Genomic DNA, 22,577 nt, shown 5'->3' with positions numbered 1-22,577 from the left:
TATACATAAAAAGGTGGATGTATAAACAGCTCAATGTTAGCTTACAGTGAAAATGATTGAAATTTAAAATATTTTAACTGTTTTCATAGTCTGAGTTACAGTAACATATTTTAATTTACAGTCCTCGACACACAGGGTGGTATCCTCAAATATCCGAAGAGTGGGTTCAGGTAGATAAGCAGCATCCTCTCACACCTGATTATTGTCCAGCTTTTGCAGTCAGAGGTCACTTGGTTAGTCCAGGACATTACCAAGTCAGAACATAAAAGATACCAGTGTTAACTCTAGAACCCTGCAATATACATTATATGGATTAAAGATCAGTGTTTTAATACAACGTGTCATGAGTTCGGGAATGAAAAGTCACAGAGCATTTGCCTATGATATAATGGTACTGGCAGGGGTGGGAGGGAGTGGTGAAGTACTGGTGAGTTGACCCTTAATGCTACAGGCGTTCCTGAATGTAAAGACAGCATCAACAAATAATTTGATATTCACAGGGTCTCTTCTTCAACTTAGAGTAAGTTAAACCGCATGCTTACATCACTCAGCACTGTTTATTATCTTATTTCTGCTAATAAACAACCCTAATTTCTACAGCATTACTTCAGGATTTTGCAAGACAATGTATTGCTAATAATTTTAAATTTAGAGTGTAGACATTGTTGTAATTAATGATTTAAATGTTATACCCTATGCATTTCTTTCATTACCTACCCAGTAAAAAGTAGCCAGACTAGATTCTGATTTTTGTCATTTATTCCAACAGAATTTAATCTTGTTTTATTATAAATCACTATAATTGGATTTGGTGAAAGAAAGAAATTAGATCTGCTCTGTGCTACGGTCTCAAACGAGCATTCACTTCTTTCTGATAAGCCACCACTGCAATCGTCAATCACATTATAGAAAAGAAGATTATTATATTCAAGACATTACTTTGTTTTTCAGCTAGATAACTGACTGTGGACACCATATCTGATTTTTGAACCCTTTACCTCAAAGCTAATACTTCTCTGGTCTGTTCTATCTTTTCCATCTTCTTTGCACAGATAACATTAGGACACTGTTAACCCTAGGTCTTCTTTCAATGGAACCATATGTTTAAAGAAAAATCTAATTAAAACCCAACCACTGGCTCATCGGGAAGTTTAAAGACAGCTGCTTAGCCCTTTCATAAGTCATCAAATAACATTTTAAAATACATTTCCTCTTCAGGAAGCCATTTGTTTGCATATAGACTTATATTTGTTTTGTACCATTCTTAACAATAATGGAAACTGCCAATGTAAACTTGTCACATTGTAATTAATTGGTGGTGCGATAGTGTCACTACTGGAGGGTGGGTGTAATTACAGCATGTCAAGTTTCCTCAGCAATTTCTATTCTAAAGGTGGACAGGGATTAACAATGGAATTAAAAACAAAAGATGAAGACAGCATAGATGAGTATATAACCATGAATAACTTACAGCCCTGCATCATAGCTTAACAGGGTACTCAGATGAAATAGAAATGAAGTCCTGTACCTTCGCTTTGATTTCTCCTTGTATCCATACCTGGACTCAAGACTACATGCTGATGTTGGTAATACATTTCTTTTGCCTACAGTAATGTAGCACAGTAGTTAGATATCCATATAATTAACTGGTCAGCAAAATGTAATACTGAATACCAGCTCGGTGAAAAAAGTGCACTAGCTTATCAACACAGGAGGCTCTGCAGATGCTGAAAACCTTGAGGATCGCATACAAAGTGCTGGAGGAACCCCGCAGGTCAGGCACGTCTGTGGAGAGGAATAAACAGTTGCCACTTCATGAAGACTGAAGAGGAAGGGGGAGAGAGGCAAAATAAGGTGAGGTTAGAGGAAGAAGTAAAGGTTGACAGGCAATAGGCGAAACCAGATGAGGAGGAAGGTGAGTTCCTCCAGCAGATTGTTTGTTGCTCCAGATTCCAGCATCTGCCATCGCTTGTGTAAGCTCAAATGTTCCAGTTCCTTCTATCCTCTCCACCTTCTCCAACTTACTTCTTCTTAGGATGCAAGAAAAAATATTGAGGAGAAAGAGACAGAAAGGGATGAAGAAGCACATAAACAGTAAACAATGTTTAAAGACAATACAAAATCAGTTGCTATTGACACAAGTGTTATTGAGACATAGTATCACAAATGGATCCGTCTAATGGTCCTCAAGATTGATAATGTTTAGATATCAAGCATGACGTTTTTATAAAGTCTAGTGCACAGAATCATGTACAATGAATAAAACATGTCAGTCATCAATAAAGATATTTTTCCATAAATATAAATAACAGCAGGCTAATTTCCCTTTGCTGGAGTACTTAACAACAGAGAGTAAGGAACGGTGAATTTCATTATACAGTAACAGATAAGACCTTTTTACAAGGGGTGAGGGAGATCACTATCAGCCTGGTGAAAAAGTACAGCAGTGTGTATGATCTTGATACAGTAAATAAGCCCATTACATCTTCACAACGCATTGGCATTTTCCAACATGAACTACCTTATTCCAATGCAAACAATCCCCGCAGTTACGCTATTTATAACAATCTAATGAGAAGTGTTTGCCTAGCAACTTAATCAGGAGTGCTACATCCCTAAGGTGAGCTCATGCTAAAGCCAAAAAAAGCTGATGAACAACAGCAGCATTGTCTAGAAACTGGGTTTGTGAGGGCTTGTTTTTAACAAGCAAACTGAGGGAATGGAGTGATTTAACTTGTGTTAGGTTGTGCTAGTCACCACTTCTGACAGGATTCACATCCATCGGGAAACTAGATTGGGTACTTTTGTGCACAATTCCATTTTATTTATCTAATCTTTATCACTATCAGGCATGTAACGAACAATGTTACTAGTTGTGCCGCTTTTCCTCCCTCTCTGGCATAAATTAATTTATTGTAGCACAGCAGGAGGCTATACACCCATCTCCAACAAACTGGCTTACAGCAGAGCAAATCCCATTCGTCATCCTTCTGCAACTCCCACTCCCTCGCAGGCCCACTGCCCTTGCGTTCTTTTGCTCAGCACTAAAGAAATAATTTATAAAAAGATGGGAAAGGTACAGTATAAATATCAAGTGTCAGAATAGAAAAGGATGCTTGTGTTCATGTGTCCGAGTGTGAGTGTGTCTGTGTAGGCGTTCAAGTTTAAACTTCCTTACAGGATGCTGCATAACTAAACTCAATGCCCATCTCTCACAGTCTAGAAAGCTTGAAGTGTTAATCATGAATGCATGGAATGGGAAACATACACCCAGTCCAGGGTAGATATGAACATAGAACATAGAAATCTACAGCACATTACAGGCCCTTCAGCCCACAATGTTGTGCTGACCATGTAACCTACTCTTAGAAACTGCCTAAAATTACGCTACTGAATAGCCCTCTATTTTTCTAAGCTCCATGTACCTATCTAAGAGTCTCCAAAAAGACCCTATTGCATCTGCCTCCACCACTGGCACCAGCAGTGCATTCTACGCACCCACCACTTTTTGTGTGAAAATCTTACCCCTGACAATCCCCTCTGTACCTGCTTCCAAGCACCTTAAAACTGTGCCCTATCGTGTTAGCCATTTTGGCCCTGGGAAAAAGCCTCCGGCTATCCAAACGATCAATGCCTCTCATCATCTTATACACCTCTATCAGGTCACCTCTCATCCTCTGTCACTCCAAGGAGAAAAGGCCAAGTTGGTGTTCTCATGGTTTCTGTCATAGTCATAGTCGTACTTTATTGATCCCGGGGGAAATTGGTTTTCGTTACAGTTGCACCATAATTAATAAATAGTAATAAAACCATAAATAGTTAAATAGTAATATGTAAATTATGCAAGTAAATTATGAAATAAGTCCACGACCCGCCTATTGGCTCAGGGTGTCTGACCCTCCAAGGGAGGAGTTGTAAAGTTTGATGGCCACAGGCAGGAATGACTTCCTATGACGCTCTATTTTGTATCTCGGTGGAATGAGTCTCTGGCTGAATGTACTCCTGTGTCCACCCAGTACATTATGTAGTGGATGGGAGACATTGTCCAAGATGGCATGCAACTTGGACAGCATCCTCTTTTCAGACACCACTGTCAGAGAGTCCAGTTCCATCCCCACAACATCACTGGCCTTACAAATGAGTTTGTTGATTCTGTTGGTCTCTGCCACCTCAGCCTGCTGCCCCAGCATACAACAGCAAACATGATAGCACTGGCCACCGCAGACTCGTAGAACATCCTCAGCATCGTCCAGCAGATGTTAAAGGACCTCAGTCTCCTCAGGAAATAGAGAGCCCTAACCCTTCTTGTAGACAGCCTCAGTGTTCTTTGACCAGTCCAGTTTATTGTCAATTCGTATCCCCAGGTATTTGTAATCCTCCACCATGTCCACACTGACCCCCTGGATAGAAACAGGGGTCACCGGTACCTTAGCTCTCCTCAGGTCTACCACCAGCTCCTTAGTCTTTTTCACATTAAGCTGCAGATAATTCTGCTCACACCATGTGACAAAGTTTTCTACCGTAGCCCTGTACTCAGCCTCATCTCCCTTGCTGATGCATCCAACTATGGCAGAGTCATCAGAAAACTTCTGAAGATGACAAGATTCTGTGCAGTAGTTGAAGTCTGAAGTGTAAATGGTGAAGAGAAAGGGAGACAAGACAGTCCCCTGTGGAGCCCCAGTGCTGCTGATTACTCTGTCGGACACACAGTGTTGCAAGCACACGTACATGTCATTCATTCTTTGGGGTTTTTCAGTTTTGTAGATGTCTGTGAAGAGTACGGATTTCAGGTTGTATACTGGATACATTCTCTGAGATTAAATTGAACCAGTAAACCATTGAGGAGCAACGTTTTCCCAGAGGGTAGTTTGTAAATTGAACAAACTTCCAGAGAAAGTCATTAAACAGGTGCATTAAGAATGTTTAAAAGACATTTGCACAAGCATTTCAAAGTTTTAGCGGGATATAAACCAAACACGGCCAAATGAGACTGGCTTGGATAGGCATCTTATTTGGCATGGACTAGTTGGGCCGCAAGACCAATTTCCCTGCTGTATGATTTGAGGATCCTACATCAAGATGGTATGTGACTTGGCAACACATCCGTGTGCCAGACATGGGGGGGGGGGCGGTGATTTGGATGATGTTAACGAAGCAGATCTGCTGTACATTTGCCTACATGACTCACATCCAAGACATAATGCACCAGCGCTGGAGGATGGGAACATCTTATGGTAGTGGACTGAGTGCCTATCAAGTTGATAGCTTTGTCCTGAGCTAGATGTGTTAGATCATGCTGCACTCACCCAGGCAAGCAGAAAGTATTTGAAAAGACTCCTGACTTGTGCCTTGCAAACAGTTGTAGCTCTTTGGGGAGTCAGGAGGAGGGTGATTTACTGCGGATAATGGAATGAAATGTTGTTTAGTTCACCTGAGCCTGAGGCTAGAGGTGTGCTCTAACATCTTATTTGCTTATTGCTGCACTGAGGTGTCAGTCTGGACATTATGTTCAACACATTAGAGTGAGCTTGAACTCCAATTCTGTGAATGAGGAGACACAGAGATGCTTCCAACTGAGCCTGGGTGACAACTTGCAACTGATCAACTTTCCCCCTAGTTAGTTTTGATTGAAAATCTATAAATTTCAAGGATCAATTCCCCCAAAAGTCTCCTCAGCAGTTTGTGCTCTCAAATCCAGCTCCCTAACTCCAAACCCTGTACGTGGACACAATCAGTTAAAGAGGTTTTATTTCACCAAAACTGTCTCTATTTCCATATGTAGCATACACAAATGTTGAAAGGGATCCTGCTAAGTATCAGATTAGTAGAGCTTTGGGAAATCCACTGAGTTGATTTCCCAAAGTACTTCAGAGGAGCAATGAAAATTTAAAATGGGGAGTGAAACATTGGGGTGAATGCAGTGATTTGTTGGAGGGATGGAATTAAACCCAACTCCCCTGTCGCAGCCAAAAGAAGCCAACCCATATTCAGCAAAAATATCAAAGCTTCTGAAATGGTGACGCCTGAACAACGTTTCACTGGCTAAGGTTTACTTAATCACTATAGTGATTTCCATAGCAACAAGGTTGTGACTGATTTGTGCAATGAAATAGGTGCTGTAAATTTAAAAAGATCTGAGGTTGAGAAGAGTAAATATAGCAGCCACTATTCCATGACCGAGTTCTGAGTTCTTAGTTCTTCCAGCAATTTATTTTTCTCTCCAGATTCCAGCATCTGCAGTATCTAGTTTCTCCATATTACTTCTCCACTGATATGTAACGTATTGCATCCTCAAATTCATAATCCAGAGATCTTTGAGAAAGCACTTGCAATGGTTATAACAGGAGAGAAGGATGTACATATGCTGGATGCAGTCCAGCAATGGTTTATTAGATCAATACCTGGAATGGGTGGATTGTCTTATGAAGAAAGGTTGGACATACAAGGTTTGTATTTGCTGGACTGAGAGATAACTTAATTAAAACACTTAAGATCTTGCAGACACAAGAGAGACTGCAGACGCTGAAAGCCTGGAGTAACACACAAAGGTGCTGGAAGAACACACACAAAATGCTGGAGGAACTCAGCAGGCAAGGCAGCATCTACGGAAAAAGAGTACAGCCGACATTTTGGGCTGAGACCCTTTGGCAGGTCTCAGCGGGTCATGCAGGGAAATGGACTGTTACTGTTGTAGGTCAAAAATCTGTATATGGAAGCATCGACTGTCCATTTCCCTCTACTGATGCTGCCTGACTGCTGAGTTTTGCTAGTGCCTTCATATGTTACTTATAATCCTGTGTAAAGGGAGATTCCTCTGGTGGATCACTGTTTAAAAAATGGAAATTAGGCATTTTTCTCTCTCTCTAAGAGAGTCAAAAATCTTTGGAACTCTCTTCCTCAAATCACAAGAGGAGAGTCTTAGAATTTTTTTCAGATATATAGCTCCCCGATAGTCATGACACAAGTATGGTAAAGAAAACATATTCTACGGCTTTCTTGCCTTCAACGGTCAGAGCACTGAGTATAATATATAGGATGTTACATTGCAGCAACATAAAACTTCGGTTAGACCACATTTGGTATTTTGTGTGCAGGAAGGTTATGAAGTACTTGGAAAGGATGCAGAAGAGGTTCATTAGAATGTGGCCTGGTTTAGAGAGCGTTATCTGTGAGGAGAGGTTGGACAAATTCGGCTTGTTTTCTTTGGAGTGCTAGAAGCTGAGGGGTGGCCTGACAGAAATTTATAAGATTATAAGAGGCACAGATAGATAGGGTAGATAATGGGATTTTTATACCAAGATAGAAATGTCAAATACTAGAGAGCACAGCTTTAAGATGAGAGGAAGAAAGTTTAAAGGAGATGTACAGGGCAAGTTTTTTTTTACGCAGAGAACTGCTGCCTGGAACATGCTGACAGAGGAGGTGGTGGAAGGAAATATAACAGTGTTTAAGAGGCACTTGGATGAGGATGAACTGGCAGAGAACAGAAGGATACAGACCATGTGCAGGCAGATGGATTAGTCAGATTGCCATCATGATTGCTGCAGGCACAGTGTGTGGAAGGAGATGGGATTAGTTAGATTGCCATCATGATTGCTGCAGGCACAGTGGGTGGAAGGAGATGGGATTTGTTAGATTAGCATCATGATTGGCGTAGGCACAGTGGGTGGAAGGAGATGGGATTTGTTAGATTAGCAGCATGATTGGCATAGGCACAGTGAGTGGAAGGAGATGGGATTTGTTAGATTAGCAGCATGATTGGCGTAGGCACAGTGGGTGGAAGGAGATGGGATTTGTTAGATTAGCAGCATGATTGGCATAGGCACAGTGAGTGGAAGGAGATGGGATTAGTCAGATTGCCATCATGATTGGCGTAGGCACAGTGGGTGGAAGGAGATGGGATTAGTTAGATTAGCAGCATGATTGGCGTAGGCACAGTGGGTGGAAGGAGATGGGATTTGTTAGATTAGCAGCATGATTGGCATAGGCACAGTGAGTGGAAGGAGATGGGATTAGTCAGATTGCCATGACTGGCGTAGGCACAGTGGGTGGAAGGAGATGGGATTAGTTAGATTAGCAGCATGATTGGCAAAGGCACAGTGAGTGGAAGGAGATGGGATTAGTCAGATTGCCATCATGATTGGTGTAGGCACAGTGGGTGGAAGGAGATGGGATTAGTTAGATTAGCAGCATGATTGGCGTAGGCACAGTGGGTGGAAGGAGATGGGATTAGTCAGATTAGCAGCATGGTTGGTGCAGGCACAGTAGGTAGAAGAAATGAATTGAATTGAACTGAATTGACTTTATTACTTACATCCTTCATATACATAAGGAGTAAAAATCTTTACGTTACATCTCCGTTCAAATGTGCAATGTGCAATTATAGTAATTTATAATAAATATTATATACAATAATCAATATAACACAGAAATATAGTTGCATCAGCATGAATTATGCACTCTGATGTCCTGGTGGAAGAAACTGTCCTGGAGACTGGTGGTCCTAGCTTTTATGTTACCAAGGTAACATGCCTGAACGACTGGTGTCCTGTCACACTCACCTCAATAATAAGCAAATGCTTTGAGAGGCTGGTCAAGGACTACATCTGCAGCTTCCTATCACCCAAACTGGACCCCCTACAATTCGCCTACCGACACAACCGATCGACAGATGACGCAATAGCCACAGCTCTACATACTGTCCTTACACATCTGAAGAAGAAGGATGCTCATGTGAGAATGCTGCTCTTGGACTACAGTTCAGTACTCAACACCATAGTTACATCCAGGCTTGATAGGAAGCTCAGAGACCTCAGCCTTGCCCCTGCCTTGTGCAACTGGATCCTGGACTTCCTGTCAGATCGCCGGCAGGTGGCAAGAGTGGGCTCCTTCACCTCCACCCCTCTGACTCTCAATACAGGAGCCCCTCAGAGCTGTGTACTAAGTCCCCTCCTTTACTCCCTGTATACCCATTACTCTGTCGCCACCCACAACTCTAATCTGCTAATTAAATTTGCCAACAATGCTACGTCGATTGGCTTTATCTCAAACAATGACGAGGTGGCCTACAGGGAAGAAGTCATCTCTCTGACACATTGGAGTCAAGAATACAACCTCTCCCGCAATGCTGTAAAAACAAAGGAGCTGGTTGTGGATTACAGGAGGAATGGAGACAGGTATCAATGGATTTATTGACATCAATGAATCTGGGGTTGAGAGGGTAAACAGCTTCAAGTTCCTCGGCATCCACATCACCGAGGACCTCACGTGGTTTGTACACACCAGCTGAGTGGTGAAAAAGGCACAACAGCACCTCTTTCACCTTAGACAGTTGAGGAAGCTTGGTGTGGGCCACCAAATCTTAAGAACTTTCTACAGGGGCACGATTGAGAGCATCCTGACTGGCTGCATTACTGCCTGGCATGGAATCTGTACCTCCCTTAATCACAGGACTCTGCAGAGAGTGGTGCAGACAGCCCAGCGTATCTTTAGTTGTGAACTTCCCATGATTCAGGACATCTACAAAGACCTATGTGTAAAAAGAACCCCTTAGGATCATTGGGGACCCGAGTCACCCCAACCACAATCTATTCCAGCTGCTACCATCCGGGAAATTGTACCGCAGCATAAGAGCCAGGACCAACAGGCTCCAGGACAGCTTCTTCCACCAGGCAATCAGACTGATGAACTCACAGTGACTTGAGTGTATTTTATGTTACATTGACTGTTCTATTTCTTATAAATTACTATGATTACACATTGCCCATTTAGACGGAGACATAACGTAAAGACTTTTACTCCTTATGTATGCGAAGGATATAAGAAATAAATTATGCTGCGGTACCGTTTCCCGGATGGTAACAGCTGGAACAGTTTGTGGTTGGGGTGACTTGGGTCTCCAATGATCCTTCAGGCCCTTTTTACCTGTCTTTGCAAATGTCCTGAATAGTGGGAAGTTCACATCTACAGATGAGCTGGGCTGTCCACACCACTCTCTGCAGAGTCCTGCGATTGAGGGAAGTACAGTTCCCATACCAGCAGGTGATGCAGCCAGTTAAGATGCTCTCAATCGTGCCCCTATGGAAAGTTCTTAGAATTTGGGGGGTCATACCAAAGTTCTTCAACCATATGAGGTGCAAGAGCACTGTTGTGCCTTTTTCACCACACAGCCAGTATGTACAGACCACGTGAGATACTCGGTGATGTTTATGCCGAGGAACTTAAAGCTGCTCACCCTCTCAACCCCAGATACATTGATGTCTATAGGTATTAGCCTATCTCCATTCCTCTTGTAGTCCACAACCAGCTGCTTTGTTTTTGCGATATTGAAGGAGAGATTGTTTTCTTGACACCTCTGTGTCAGGGTGATGACTTCTTTATAGGCTGCCTTTTTATTATTTGAGATTAAACCAATCAGTGTAGTGTCATCAGAAAATTTAATTAGCAGATTGAAGCTGTGAGTGGCGATATAGTCATGGGTATACAGAGAGTAAAGGAGGGGGATTAGTACACAGCCCTGAGGGGCACCTGTGTTGAGAGTCAGAGGGTCAGAGAGGCAGAGGTGAGGCAGCCCACTCTTACCACCCGCTGGCAATCTGACAGGAAGTCCAGGATCCAGCTGCACAAGGCAGGGTGAAGGCCGAGGTCTCTGAGCTTCTTGTTGAGCCTGGAGGGAACTAAGGTGGGATTAGTTAGATTTGCAGCCTGATTGGTGTAGGCACAGTGGGTGGAAGGAGATGGGATTAGTTAGGTTGTCATCATGATTGCTGCAGACAAAGTGAACTGGTTTCTGTGCTGTACTGTTCCAAATTCAAAGGTTGGTAAATTCTTGACTAGCAAGAGGATGTAAAGTAGATAGATAGGAATGTTGAGTTGTGTTTCCCATCAAATTCCCCATAAGCTATTGAACTGCAGAACTGTTGATTGGTCTGTGGAGAGAATTGGCTACAAGGAGTGGAAGCTGACATAAATATGACAGACTGAAATGACCTCCTCCGATGTCATAACAGAAGATGAAGTGGGCTATTCCAGCTCCTATTTCATAAACACAACCTCACCACAATAATCAGGCTTGACTGAAATGACTGGCCAAGAAATGTTTGAGCAGAACTGCTATCAGTTACTTTATGACCTCGGTAATGGTGTTGGGACTGTTATTTCAAATTTACATCAATGAGATGGAACGGATGAAATGAACAACTCAACAGAAATCGATGAAGGTGTCAAAAGGTGCAATTGGCCAGGCTACACTAAACATGGAACTGTGGAGAATGGCCTGTGGAATTTAACAGTCATGTAAGAATGGAAAAATAGCTTACGTGCCTACTTAATGAACAGGCTGGGGGAAAAAAAGGGATGCAGGGAGATAAAGTTATCTTTGGCCCATCATTAGACCCATTCTACAATCTAATCTACAAGAGGCACTGTATGTTCCTGAGGTGGAGCTTCTGAACATCAAAAATTGAGAAACCTATGAATTCAAATAAGAGACAGGAAATCCTGCGAATACACAGCAGGCCAGGCAGCGTTAGTGGAGAGAAATATACAGAGGAAAAATCACTGAACAGAAATGCTTATTTATTTCTCTCTGCACTGATGATGCCTGATATTGAGTATGTCCAGCATTGTGTTATTACTTCAGATTTCCAGTATCTGCAGTATTGTACTGACAAACATTAATTGTTCAATGAAGCTCGTCGACTTATGGCACAGCAAAGGCGTGTTTTTGAAACCATACATTTTACTAAAAGAGATACTGAACATGGTAAAACCCTGAAAAAGCCTGGAGAGAGGTGTGTGGTCAAGCAACACCACAGATCACTTATAGCTAAAATCCAGAATAAGACAATCGCATTTAGTGTAACTTCCACAATGGATTTTTATATTGTTAAACTGACAGCTAATGATTAAAGAATTTCTTCAATGTGTATATAGGAAAGTGTTTCTTGGAAACAAAATGCAGAATCTGATAAAATTAGGTCAATTAACCAGATTGAGAAATCAATAAAGACTTTGAGGCAAGAACACTTAGCAGAGGATTAGATTTTCAGCATGTCACAGATTAATAAGTAATTTGTGTTCAAAGGCAATACATTACAGGGGTATGATTTTTTTCCATTGTGTTGGAAGTGATCAAGTATCGGATCAGTGATACTACACTGGCAAAGCAAGAACTCCAAATTGAGAATATAGACAAAAGCATATATTCACACATTGTTGAAACTTTTGTGAAATACTTCAAAGTGCTAGATAATGCACAAACCTTGGAGACTTAGGCACTGCAGATGCTGTAATTTGGACAAACCTAGTGGGTCATCTAAAGAAGGAAATACTATATGTAGCCAATGTTTTGGGTTGAGACTCTGCATCAGGACTAAGAGTGGAAAGGAAGTGATTAAACCTTAACATGCTAAAATGGAAATGACCCCTTGTTTTCAAGTGCCAGGAATGGGGTTTGAACCTTCAATTTTCATGTTAGTAGGTTTATACCAGTGCTTTGACACAGTAATGCAATCTAATAGAAACTGGAGCATCCCGGTGTGGCACAGTATCTAAGCTTGCAATTGGCTGAGCAATAAACATACATGGGGAGTCAGTGTGAAGAACAAAAATTAGCAAACACAACACCATGGACGTCAAAAAAAAATTCCAACCATGCTTCACATAAAGATGTGTTGAGATATCAAGGTAGGTTAAAGAAATAGGTTTTGAGAGGGGAAAGAAAGATTAGGGGAAACCTTTGTAATGAAGCTGGAAATTCTCATATTGTGGTGCGCTGAGGAAGATGGAGCCTGTGGTGGTTATTGGGTTCAGTGGTGGCAGGCAAGCAGGACTTACTTTGGGACATGACACTAGGAAAGATTCTTAGAACGCCATGGAGAACTCATGATTCAGTGTAAGTAAAGCACATAGAGCTTGGGTAGCACACTGGCTGAAGTTAGGGCAGAGCCATCATTACAAATCTTGGTGAAAGGCAGGGTCTCTGGGCTAAAATGTTGGTTCTTGATACACTCACAATATCCCAAGTAAATTTACACATCCCTTCACAGAAATTAGTCTCATAAGCATATTATTAAGGGAGAAGACTACAAATTGGATATGGTACCACACTGAGGCTCCATTTATACGTACAATTGACCACAGAAAAACCTTGCCATTTTTCAAACAGGAGAGTTCTTGTGGTGCTTTGAGCCACATTTTCCACAATTTGTAGCTAAATGGTGTAGGTGAGTTGCTCTGCTCCTTATGGCCATTGTAATTGCCTTGACAACAAGCAGCAGTATTCCAAAAGTAATTAATTGGCTTTCAAACACTGTGCAATATCCCGAAAACATGAAAAGCAATGTATAAGTGCAAGCTCCTTACCTCTTTGAAGCCAGACTCAAGGTCAATCCACCATGTGAGACTGGCAGGAATGGCCTTATTCAGCCAATGAAGGGGTCGGTATTGTGAGGAGAGTGGGTGTGAGGTCAGAGTTTAATGCTGGAGGTATGGATTTTGCATCAGGGTTCAGAAAGGGTGACTTCAAACTCACTAATGCTGAACTGGACAAAGTTTTGTCTCTTCTGGATCCTAATGTTTCACAGCACAGAGGAGGAGTCAAGGGTTCTGAATGATAGCAGTGTACATTTGGAAACTGGGTTTCAGTAATGTTATTGATGTACCTGAAAGGCAGCATCAATATAGGGAATGAGAATGGTGTTGTGCTGTCCAGCATAAAACCAGATGCACAACTAACTGGATGACTGATGCAGCCATGTTGACAACTGAACCCAGAGTTCTTTGGAGATTAATTTCCTAACTCATCAGGCTGACACAATAGTATTCAATGATAAAATATTACCACATTAACAAATTGACAGTTTGTCGTGCCCTTGGAAGCTTCAGAAATAAAGAAGGGAAAGGAAGAATTATTAAAGATGCAAAATGCTGGTTGAATGCTCATCCATTCTCAGGCACTTCCCAATTCTGCTCCAATATTCAGATGCCTCAAGTGGATTGGCACCACTTAGTGCTTAAACTAATCACCTACTTAACATTCAGTTTGGTATAAGTCTCCTTGGAACGTTAGGAAGGTGCAGTGGATGATGCTTTATGAAGTCAGAATATTGACAGGCTGTCAGGTTAGCATGGGGGCCAAGATTTGGCTTGCATCCCGCTCTTATGTTGGTGCAAGAGCCAACAAAACCATAACAAATCTTCATGCCCAAGCTCAATTGCACTGTAAAGAAATAAGAAACAGACAGGCAGCATATCTTCAGATCCAGCGTTAAGCAAAGCAAGATCCTAATAAGGTCTCATCAACCAATTTTCACTACCATGAGATAGGATCTGTTACGTAAACATGTGTGAGAGAAGGATGTCACAACCAAAACATCTCTTGCCTCATTATAAAAGCATTGTTAAAATAGGATTAACATGCACACAACACACAGCTCCACAGAAGCACGTTTTCAGAAATCACCATCCTCACTACTTACATTGCCCACTCCAGCTTTTCATTCTTGATTGAATTGTACAACGCCTGCAATGTAAGCAGAAGCAGGAAGTTTATTTATTGTGTTTATTGTTTAGGATGCAATCAATTACTTCAATATACTCCAATACATACACAATTTAAGTCATGATAATAACCAGATTAAATATACAAGGTGGGACAGCGTTTTGCAAGGGTCTCCTTTGATTTGTGTATTGTTACTGTTCGATACTCATCCCTAAAATTACAAAAACATAAACTAAAAGGTTCCTTCTGCCAGCTCCAAGTCCATTCAAACAATATCTCTTAATTAAAATTAAAAACATTATTATGAACAATGACACTTTGGCACAAGGCAAATAAGAAACACTTCAGTTCGATACATTTCCCTAAGTATCCACTTCAATTTTCCTTCAATTAGTGAAAGAACCGGGGAGGCTTAACTTAAAAGCTGGTTTAGACAGCCACTAATACAGTTATGCACTGATTGAGAATTATTCTATTTTGTATACAAGAATGGAGGTCTTCTTGATGATATATCCAAAACTGCATATAAAGACCCTTACTATGACAGACCAGCACGGGTGCTCAACATTTTGCTAATTTAAACTTAATCTAGTACCAGTTAACTCCGAAAATACCCCAAATACACCTTATTTGTTCAGGTTTCCCAGTCAATGCAAGAGTTTCAAGCACAGTTTTAAAATTAAGTTGAATTCTGTCAAGGTCAAAATGGGCTTTTGGGATTTTCAATTCATTATGAATAACAGAATTATTTTTGTGGACTGCAATTGTTTTCTTTATTCTACACCCTTATATAACTTGCCACACATTCAAAAGCCTTTGAATAATGCCATGCACATGCACTGTTCTTGCAGAGCTAACATGATGTTTGGGCAAATGTTGATCAATTCATTAAACCGTGAGAAGTTGAAGTTAACTGTTGAGTGATTTTCAAGGGTCTAATTTCAGATACACAGAGTGGAATTGGAATACTACTGACAAGCAAAAGCATAAACAAGATGCTGTCTATTTGCTGTTTTCTTTTCTAGATTCACAGTTATCGTTGTGTAAGACAACATTCCTTTGTGGTTTCGACTCTGTACAAGGGGTGTACTGGCAAGTCATGGGTGATCAAAAATAAATCAATTGGGAAACTAAACTGTTTAAAGAATCAGCTTCAGCCCAAGCTCTTCCCCAACAGACTTCATCCTCAAAGATAAACACAAATGCACATTGCACTTGGTAAATAATCTAAGGCTAAATCTTCATTCTACAATTCCCCTAGTAATTATCAGGTCGCGTCCAAAGGGAAATTTGGACTCATAATGAAGGAGAATCAGTTTTTAAAATTGTACCAGTCATTGTTGCATTGTTTTAAGCCGAGGACTATTCCATGTAACACCTTATTAATAAAATAACTACAGAGACATGCTTCAAAGCAACTTGTGAATATTACAGCTGAAATTATATTCCTTGCATGAATTATGAGTGTGGCTGCTTTTTCTATTGAATGGAAAATAAGAGCCTTTAAATATTGGAGCTCCAGTGTGTATGTAGCTTAAATCAATTGCAGCAGTTAGTGAGGGAAGCAGCTAATACAGAATAAAAGAATAAAAGAATACAAGGGGATAGGGATATACATGACAGACAAGAAATAACCTTAAGTAAATAAAAATTCTGAATGGCTATAAACAAATAGTATTTTCACATGTACTAGTTATGTTCCCATAATGGTAGGAGATGGTTAAGTATTACTGTACACTGTCTTCAAACCTATTTGCATGTCTGCCTTTGAATGGGCTGATATTTATATTTTCTTTCGCATACCTTGCCTGCTGATGGATTGGAAGCCGAAAATTCAGATGAATAGGAAGTCTTCAGAGACTTGGTGCGGCGAGGTTGGTGCCTCAAGTCCTCTCGCTGATACCTCACTGACCCACTACTCTTCACCCGGACCTTGCTAGTCCCCTGTACACTGTTCACGCCGATCATTTCCCTGAAGGCACTTGCTGCGTTCTCGGTGGTCTGATGGATGGAGGGATCCAAGGAGCACCAGCACCGTGTTAAATCTCAAGCTCAGCAATCAGCATCTGATCAAGAGGCAGCTTTCACAGTACGAGAGTCTTCCAGCTTCAGTAAGAGAACTGTGCCTGCCTTTTACAGCTATTTCCCACACTGTTCAGATTTGGACTGCTGTTTCAGTGTAGGCTCACATTAGGGGCTTAAGTCACATTCACGCAAACACACACACATACATACACACACACAGACACAAAAACCATCCCCTGAATGGTCCAAGCCAATGGCAAAGAGCCAGACAAGCAGTTCATTTATATTCAAAATAGCAACATCACTGTTTCCTGATTATTGAACTGCAAGCTCATTAAAGGTAAGCATTGAAATACTACGAATAAAGATTATAATAGACCATCAGCTTCACTTTGGGAACTAAAACTGAGCTTTATTTAGAGAAAGGCGCTGTACATGAGACATAAAACCTGTATTAATCAGACCTCCTGCAAATTGCTGAGATGTTTCCTTGAGGTTATTAAAAAAAAGCAGTATTTGAACAGAGCAGTAATGACATGGCAACCTGCTGACAGAAAGGGCTACAAAGAATCCCAAACTGTGATGGGTATTGCTGTTTTAGTTTTTATTTTCATAATGATTGGTATTTAATCAACCTAATACAGTTACGCTTCTCCCTCTCTTGCTTATAAATTTCTTCCCACTAATGCATGGTTAACTTCACTTTTCCTAAATATTTTATAAATTTTATTCATTAAATAATGTGACACTTCAAAGCATATTGATTTAAGAAACTGTACTTTAGCTATCTTTCGCTTTTCCTTGACCCTCTCAGGGATATACACATTTGTTGAGAGAAGTTGGAGGTTACAGGTACCATAGACTGGCATCCAGACTTGTGGATGAGTGATTGAGAAATGTGAATTCTAATCCCACATAAGCAGCAAGAGATTTTTAATGTCAAATAATTCAAATAAACAAAAAGATATAGAAAGAAGTATCACAGTGAAAGTACTCATGCAAATAATGCCCATCAAAGACGAGAATCTGCCATCCTTACCAGTTTTGGGTCTCTATGTGATTCTTGGTTGATTTGTGTGTTTGACTAGTACTTTTCCACTTCAATTCAAAAGAAATTTGGGATGGATCATCAGTGATTGCATAGTCCAAGTCCATAAGTGAATAAACATTTTTAAAATTCTGAAACAAAATTCATTTCTACAGCACCTTTAACTTGAAGAAGCATGTTGAGGTACTTCATGTAGATACACAGGGACTGATGGAGTGAGCAAGGAAGTGAATGCTAGAAGTGTGGGAAAGAGAGATGAGCTTTAAGAAGGCTTTAAAGCTGTGAGTAACATAATGGGAATTCTGGAGTGTGGAGTCTAGATAGGTGAAGAAACAGTCACCTGGTGTGCAGCAAACAGGAGGGAGGATACACAAGGTGACAAATGACTGAAAAGAGGAGTAACAATTGGGTTCAAAGTGGAGATATAGAGGTACAAACCTTTGAAAAACCTTATAGAAGTGTCTAAAATTGTGTGGGGCAACAGTAGATAGGATGAATGAACACAATCTTTCTCCCAGGTTCGGGGAATCAACAACTAGCGAACTTAAATTGACAGCAGAGAGACTTAACAGAAACCCCAGGGGGAATTTCTTCACATAGAGGATAGGGTGTATATGGAACAAGCTGTCAGAGATGTGGTTAAGGCAGGTACAATAACAACATTTGGGTAACGAGACAAAAAGCCTATAAGCCCATGGATAAGAAAAGTTTAGATGATGGACCAATGTGCCTATCTTAATTGGAATTCTTGTTCGGTATGGACTAGTTGAGATGAGAGGCCTGTTCTGTTCAATTTTACTTAAGACTCTAAAGCTGTTGAGAGATCAAATGAGAAGATTTAAACACAAGAAAAAAAGTTGCAAATTGGAGTCAGTGCACATCAGCAAATGACTGGCATTATAGTTAAGTGAGACCTGGTGCAGGATGACAGTCCCTGAAGTTTAGGTTGGATGAAACAGGCAGAAGACCACCAGAAGAATTTAGAAGTGACAATGTCACCAGTGCGTGTTTTAACACAGGAGATGGATGTTTATCAAAGTGATGAAAATGAAGAAGGAGGAGATGAGCTCAGAAACAAGGATGCACCTGGATGTGTTCATGGATAGCTTATTGGAATCAATCAGAAAGTGGCACTGGGAATAGAGTTTGCATTGGGAGGTGAAATATACTGGTTTCAATCTTCCAGTGGGGGAAATATTGGCTCAAGGACTAGATATTGGACAAACTGACAACAAAGAGGCAGAAGGGAATTGAAAGGTGCTAAACTGACAGAGTTAGGTTTGGAAAGTTTCATGCTGTTATCAAAGGAGAGTGTAAAAGATGAGAGAGTCCAGGCATCATTTCTCTGTAGCTGTGGGTGGTTTCTTTGGTTGTGTGGTCTTAAGGTAAAACTACAGAGGCAGGAGGAGACGCCATTATTAGAAAGCATAAATTCAGAAGTGTAACTAAATGAGGGTTATCCCACAAAAAGCATAGGCAAATGCAATAGGAGAAAGATGGTGTGTCAAAGACTACAGTGGAAAGGCAAGACAAAGTTCAAAGTAAATTTATTATTAAAGTACATATATGTTACCATAAACGACCATAAGATTCATTTTCTCGTGGGGCATACTCAGTTAATCCATAATAGAATAATAACTATAATAGAATCAATGAAAGTCTGCACCAACTTGGTTGTTGAACCAGAGAGCAAAAGAAAATAAACTATGCAAATAAAAAAAATAGAAAGAAATAATAATAATAAATAAATAAGCAATCAATATGGAGAACCTGAGATAAAGAGTCCTTGAAAGTGACTCCAGAGGTTGTGGGAACATTTCAGTGATAGGGCAAGTAAAGCTGAGTAAAGTTATGCCATTTGGTTCAAAAATCTGAAGGTTGAGAGGTAATAACCATCTCTGAATCTGGTGCTGTGAGGCCTGAGGCTCCTGTATTTTCTTCATGATGGCACCAGCGAGAAGAGAGCATGACCTGGATGGTGGGGTTCCCTGATGATGGATGCTGCTTTCTTGCAACAACACTCTGTGCAGATGTGCTGAATGTTGGGGTATGCTCTACCGTGATGAACCGGGCCATATCCATTCCTTACGGTTGGATTTTCCATTCAAGGGCATTGGTGTTTCCATACCAGGCTGAGATGCAGCCAGTCAATATATTCTCCTCCACCCATCTATAGAAGTATGTCAAAGTCTCAGATGAAATGCCAAATCTTCACAAGCTCCTAAGGAATTAGTGGTGTGCTTTCTTCTTAATTGCACTCAAATGCTGGGTCCAGGATAGGTCCTCTGAAATGATAACACTGAGGAATTTATAGTTGCTGACTCTCTCCACCTCTAATCTTCTGATGAAGGCTGACACATGGACTTCTAGTATCCTCTTCCTGAAGTCAATATTCAGCTTGCAAACACGAGGAAATCTGCAGATGCAGGAATTTCAAGCAACACGCATAAAAATTGCTGGTGAACGCAGCAGCCCAGGTAGCATCTATAGGAAGAGCTACAGTCAACGTTTCAGGCTGAGACCCTTCATCAGGACTAACTGAAAGAAGAGATATTAAGAGATTTGAAAGTGGGGTAGGGGGAGATCCAAAATGATAGGAGAAGACAGGAGGGGGAAGGGATAGAGCTAAGAGCTGGAAAGTGGATTGGCAAAAGGGATATGACAGGATCAGGGGACAGACAGGAGGCCTAGGGAGAAAGAAAGAAGGGGAGGGGGGAAGCCCAGAGGATGGGCAAGCAGTATAGTGAGAGGGGCAGAGGGAGAAAAAGGAGAGGGAGAAAAAAAATTAATAATAATAAAAGATAAATAAATAATGGATGGGGTACGAAGGGGAGGTGGGGCATTAACGGAATTTTCAAATCCCTTACTATCTCTTTCAGTTAGTCCTGACGAAGGATCTCGGCCCGAAACGTCGACTGTACCTCTTCCTATAGGTGCTGCCTGGCCTGCTGCGTTCACCAGCAATTTTTATGTGTGTCAATATTCAGCCTCTTGGTCTTACTGGCATTCAGTAAGAGATTGGTGTTATGGCACCACTCAGACAGATTTTCAATCTCCCTCCTATATGCTAATTCATCACCACCTTCGATTCAGCTGATGACAGTGGTGTTGTCAGCAAACTTGAATATGACACAGAGCTGTGCTTAGCCACACAGTCATAAGTGTAAAGCGAGTAGGGCAGGGGACTAAGCACCCAGCCTTGTGGTGCACCTGTGCTGATAGAGATTGTGGAGGAGATGTTGGTGCCAATCTGAAATGGCTGGGGTTTGCAAGTGAGGAAATCAAGAGTTAAATTGCACACGGAGGTACGGAGGTACTGAGGCCAAGGTCTTGGAGCTTTTTGATTAGTTTTGAGGGGATGATGGTATTGAATGCCAAGCTATATACGATAAAGAGCATCCCGATGTGTGTACCTTTGCTGTCCAGATGTTCCAGGGTTGAGTGAAGAGCCAGTGAAACGGCATTTGCTGTGGACCTATTGTACAGGTAGGCAAATTGGAGCGGATCCAAGCTGCTTCTCAGGCAGGAGTTGATATGCTTCATCACAAGCCTCTCAAAATACTTCACTATTGTGGATGTAGGTGCTACTGGACAATAGTCACTGAGGCAGGTTACCATGTCCTTCGAAGGCACAGGTGTAAGTGAAGTTTGCTTGAAGCAGATGGTACCTCACACTGCCAAAGTGAGATGATAAAGATCTCAGTGAACACTCCAGCCAGTTGATCAGCACAGGCCTTTAGTATTTGGCGAGGTATCCTGTTTGGGTTGGATGCTTTTCGTGGATTCACCCTCTTGAAGGATGCTCACACGTGGATGCACAAAATCCTTGACATTGTTATTTTTGACTACTTATAATTGTTTTACTACTTTACTGGGCAAAAGCCCAAAAGTAAAGATAAACATAAGCTTTAGAAAGATGGCTTGGAAAAACACCAAATGGAAAGAGGCCATTCAGCCCATTTGCAAAAGAGATACCTAGCCTCTTTCCACCTTACGGCACAAAGTTTGTAGTCATGCAGCTCCCAACTCTTCAAGTATACTGTACATCCAGGGACTTTTTAAATCGCGATGAGGGCTTATGCCTTCACCACCCTTTCAGGAAGTGACTTCTTGACCCCTACCATCTCTTGTTGAAAAGACTTGTCCTCATCTCTCTTCTACTAATAATTTCAAAGTCCATAGTCCCTGATCTTTGATCCAGCAACTATTGAAAATAGGTGGCTCTTCTCATTTCATACATCTCAAGTATGTCACCCTTCAACCTCCTCTGTTCCAAAGAAAATATCAGCTTATTCAATCTTGCCCCTGGCTAAAATTTTCATGGCCCGCCAAATTCCTATATTCCAATGTAATCATTGTCTTCACAAAATAATCTGCAAATGCTGGGGTCAAAGTAGCACTAACAACACACTGGAGGAACTCAGCAGGTCGGGCAGCATCCGTGGAAAAGATCGGTCGACGTTTTGGGCCAGAACCCTTCGTCAGGACTGTAGAGGGAAGGGGCAGAGGCCCTATAAAGAGGGTGAGGGGAGGGTGGGAAGGAGAAGGCTGGTAGGTTCCAGGTGAAAAACCAGTAAGGGGAAAGATAAAGGGGTGGGGGAGGGGAAGCAGGGAGGTGATAGGCAGGAAAGGTGAAGAAGGAATAGGGGAAAACACAATAGGAGGCAGAACCATGAGGGAGGTGATAGGCAACTGGGGGAGGGGGCACAGTGACATAGGGATAGAGGAAGGGAGGGGGAGGGAATTATCGGAAGTTGGAGAATTCTATGTTCGTACCAAGGGGCTGGAGACTACCTAGACTGTGTATGAGGTGTTGCTCCTCCAACCTGAGTTTAGCCTCATCGTGGCAGTAGAGGAGGCCATGTATGGACATATCTGAATGGGAGTGGGAAGCAGAGTTGAAGTGGGTGGCTACTGGGAGATCCTGTCTGTTGTGGTGGACGGAGCGGAGGCGCTCGACAAAACGGTCCCCCAATCTGCATCGGGTTTCACCAATGTAGA

General features: G+C 41.5%; 1 protein-coding gene across 8 annotated transcripts in view; it reads right to left on the bottom strand.

The window, feature by feature from the left end:
• psd3l (pleckstrin and Sec7 domain containing 3, like) overlaps positions 1 to 22,577 on the bottom strand; it is a 532,485-nt gene that overhangs the window by 64,427 nt on the left and 445,481 nt on the right. For all 8 annotated transcript variants that reach the window (XM_072256350.1, XM_072256351.1, XM_072256352.1 and 5 more), the window contains one exon: positions 14,481 to 14,524. In XM_072256350.1, coding sequence (XP_072112451.1) covers positions 14,481 to 14,524 — 44 coding nt within the window. The remainder of the gene's footprint in view (positions 1 to 14,480; positions 14,525 to 22,577) is intronic.

This window comes from Mobula birostris, chromosome 4 (genome assembly GCF_030028105.1).
Source record: "Mobula birostris isolate sMobBir1 chromosome 4, sMobBir1.hap1, whole genome shotgun sequence".
NCBI classification, from domain to species: Eukaryota; Metazoa; Chordata; class Chondrichthyes; order Myliobatiformes; family Myliobatidae; genus Mobula; species Mobula birostris.
The sequence above is the reverse complement of the archived record's forward strand: the minus strand, read 5'-3'. Positions and strand labels throughout refer to the sequence as shown.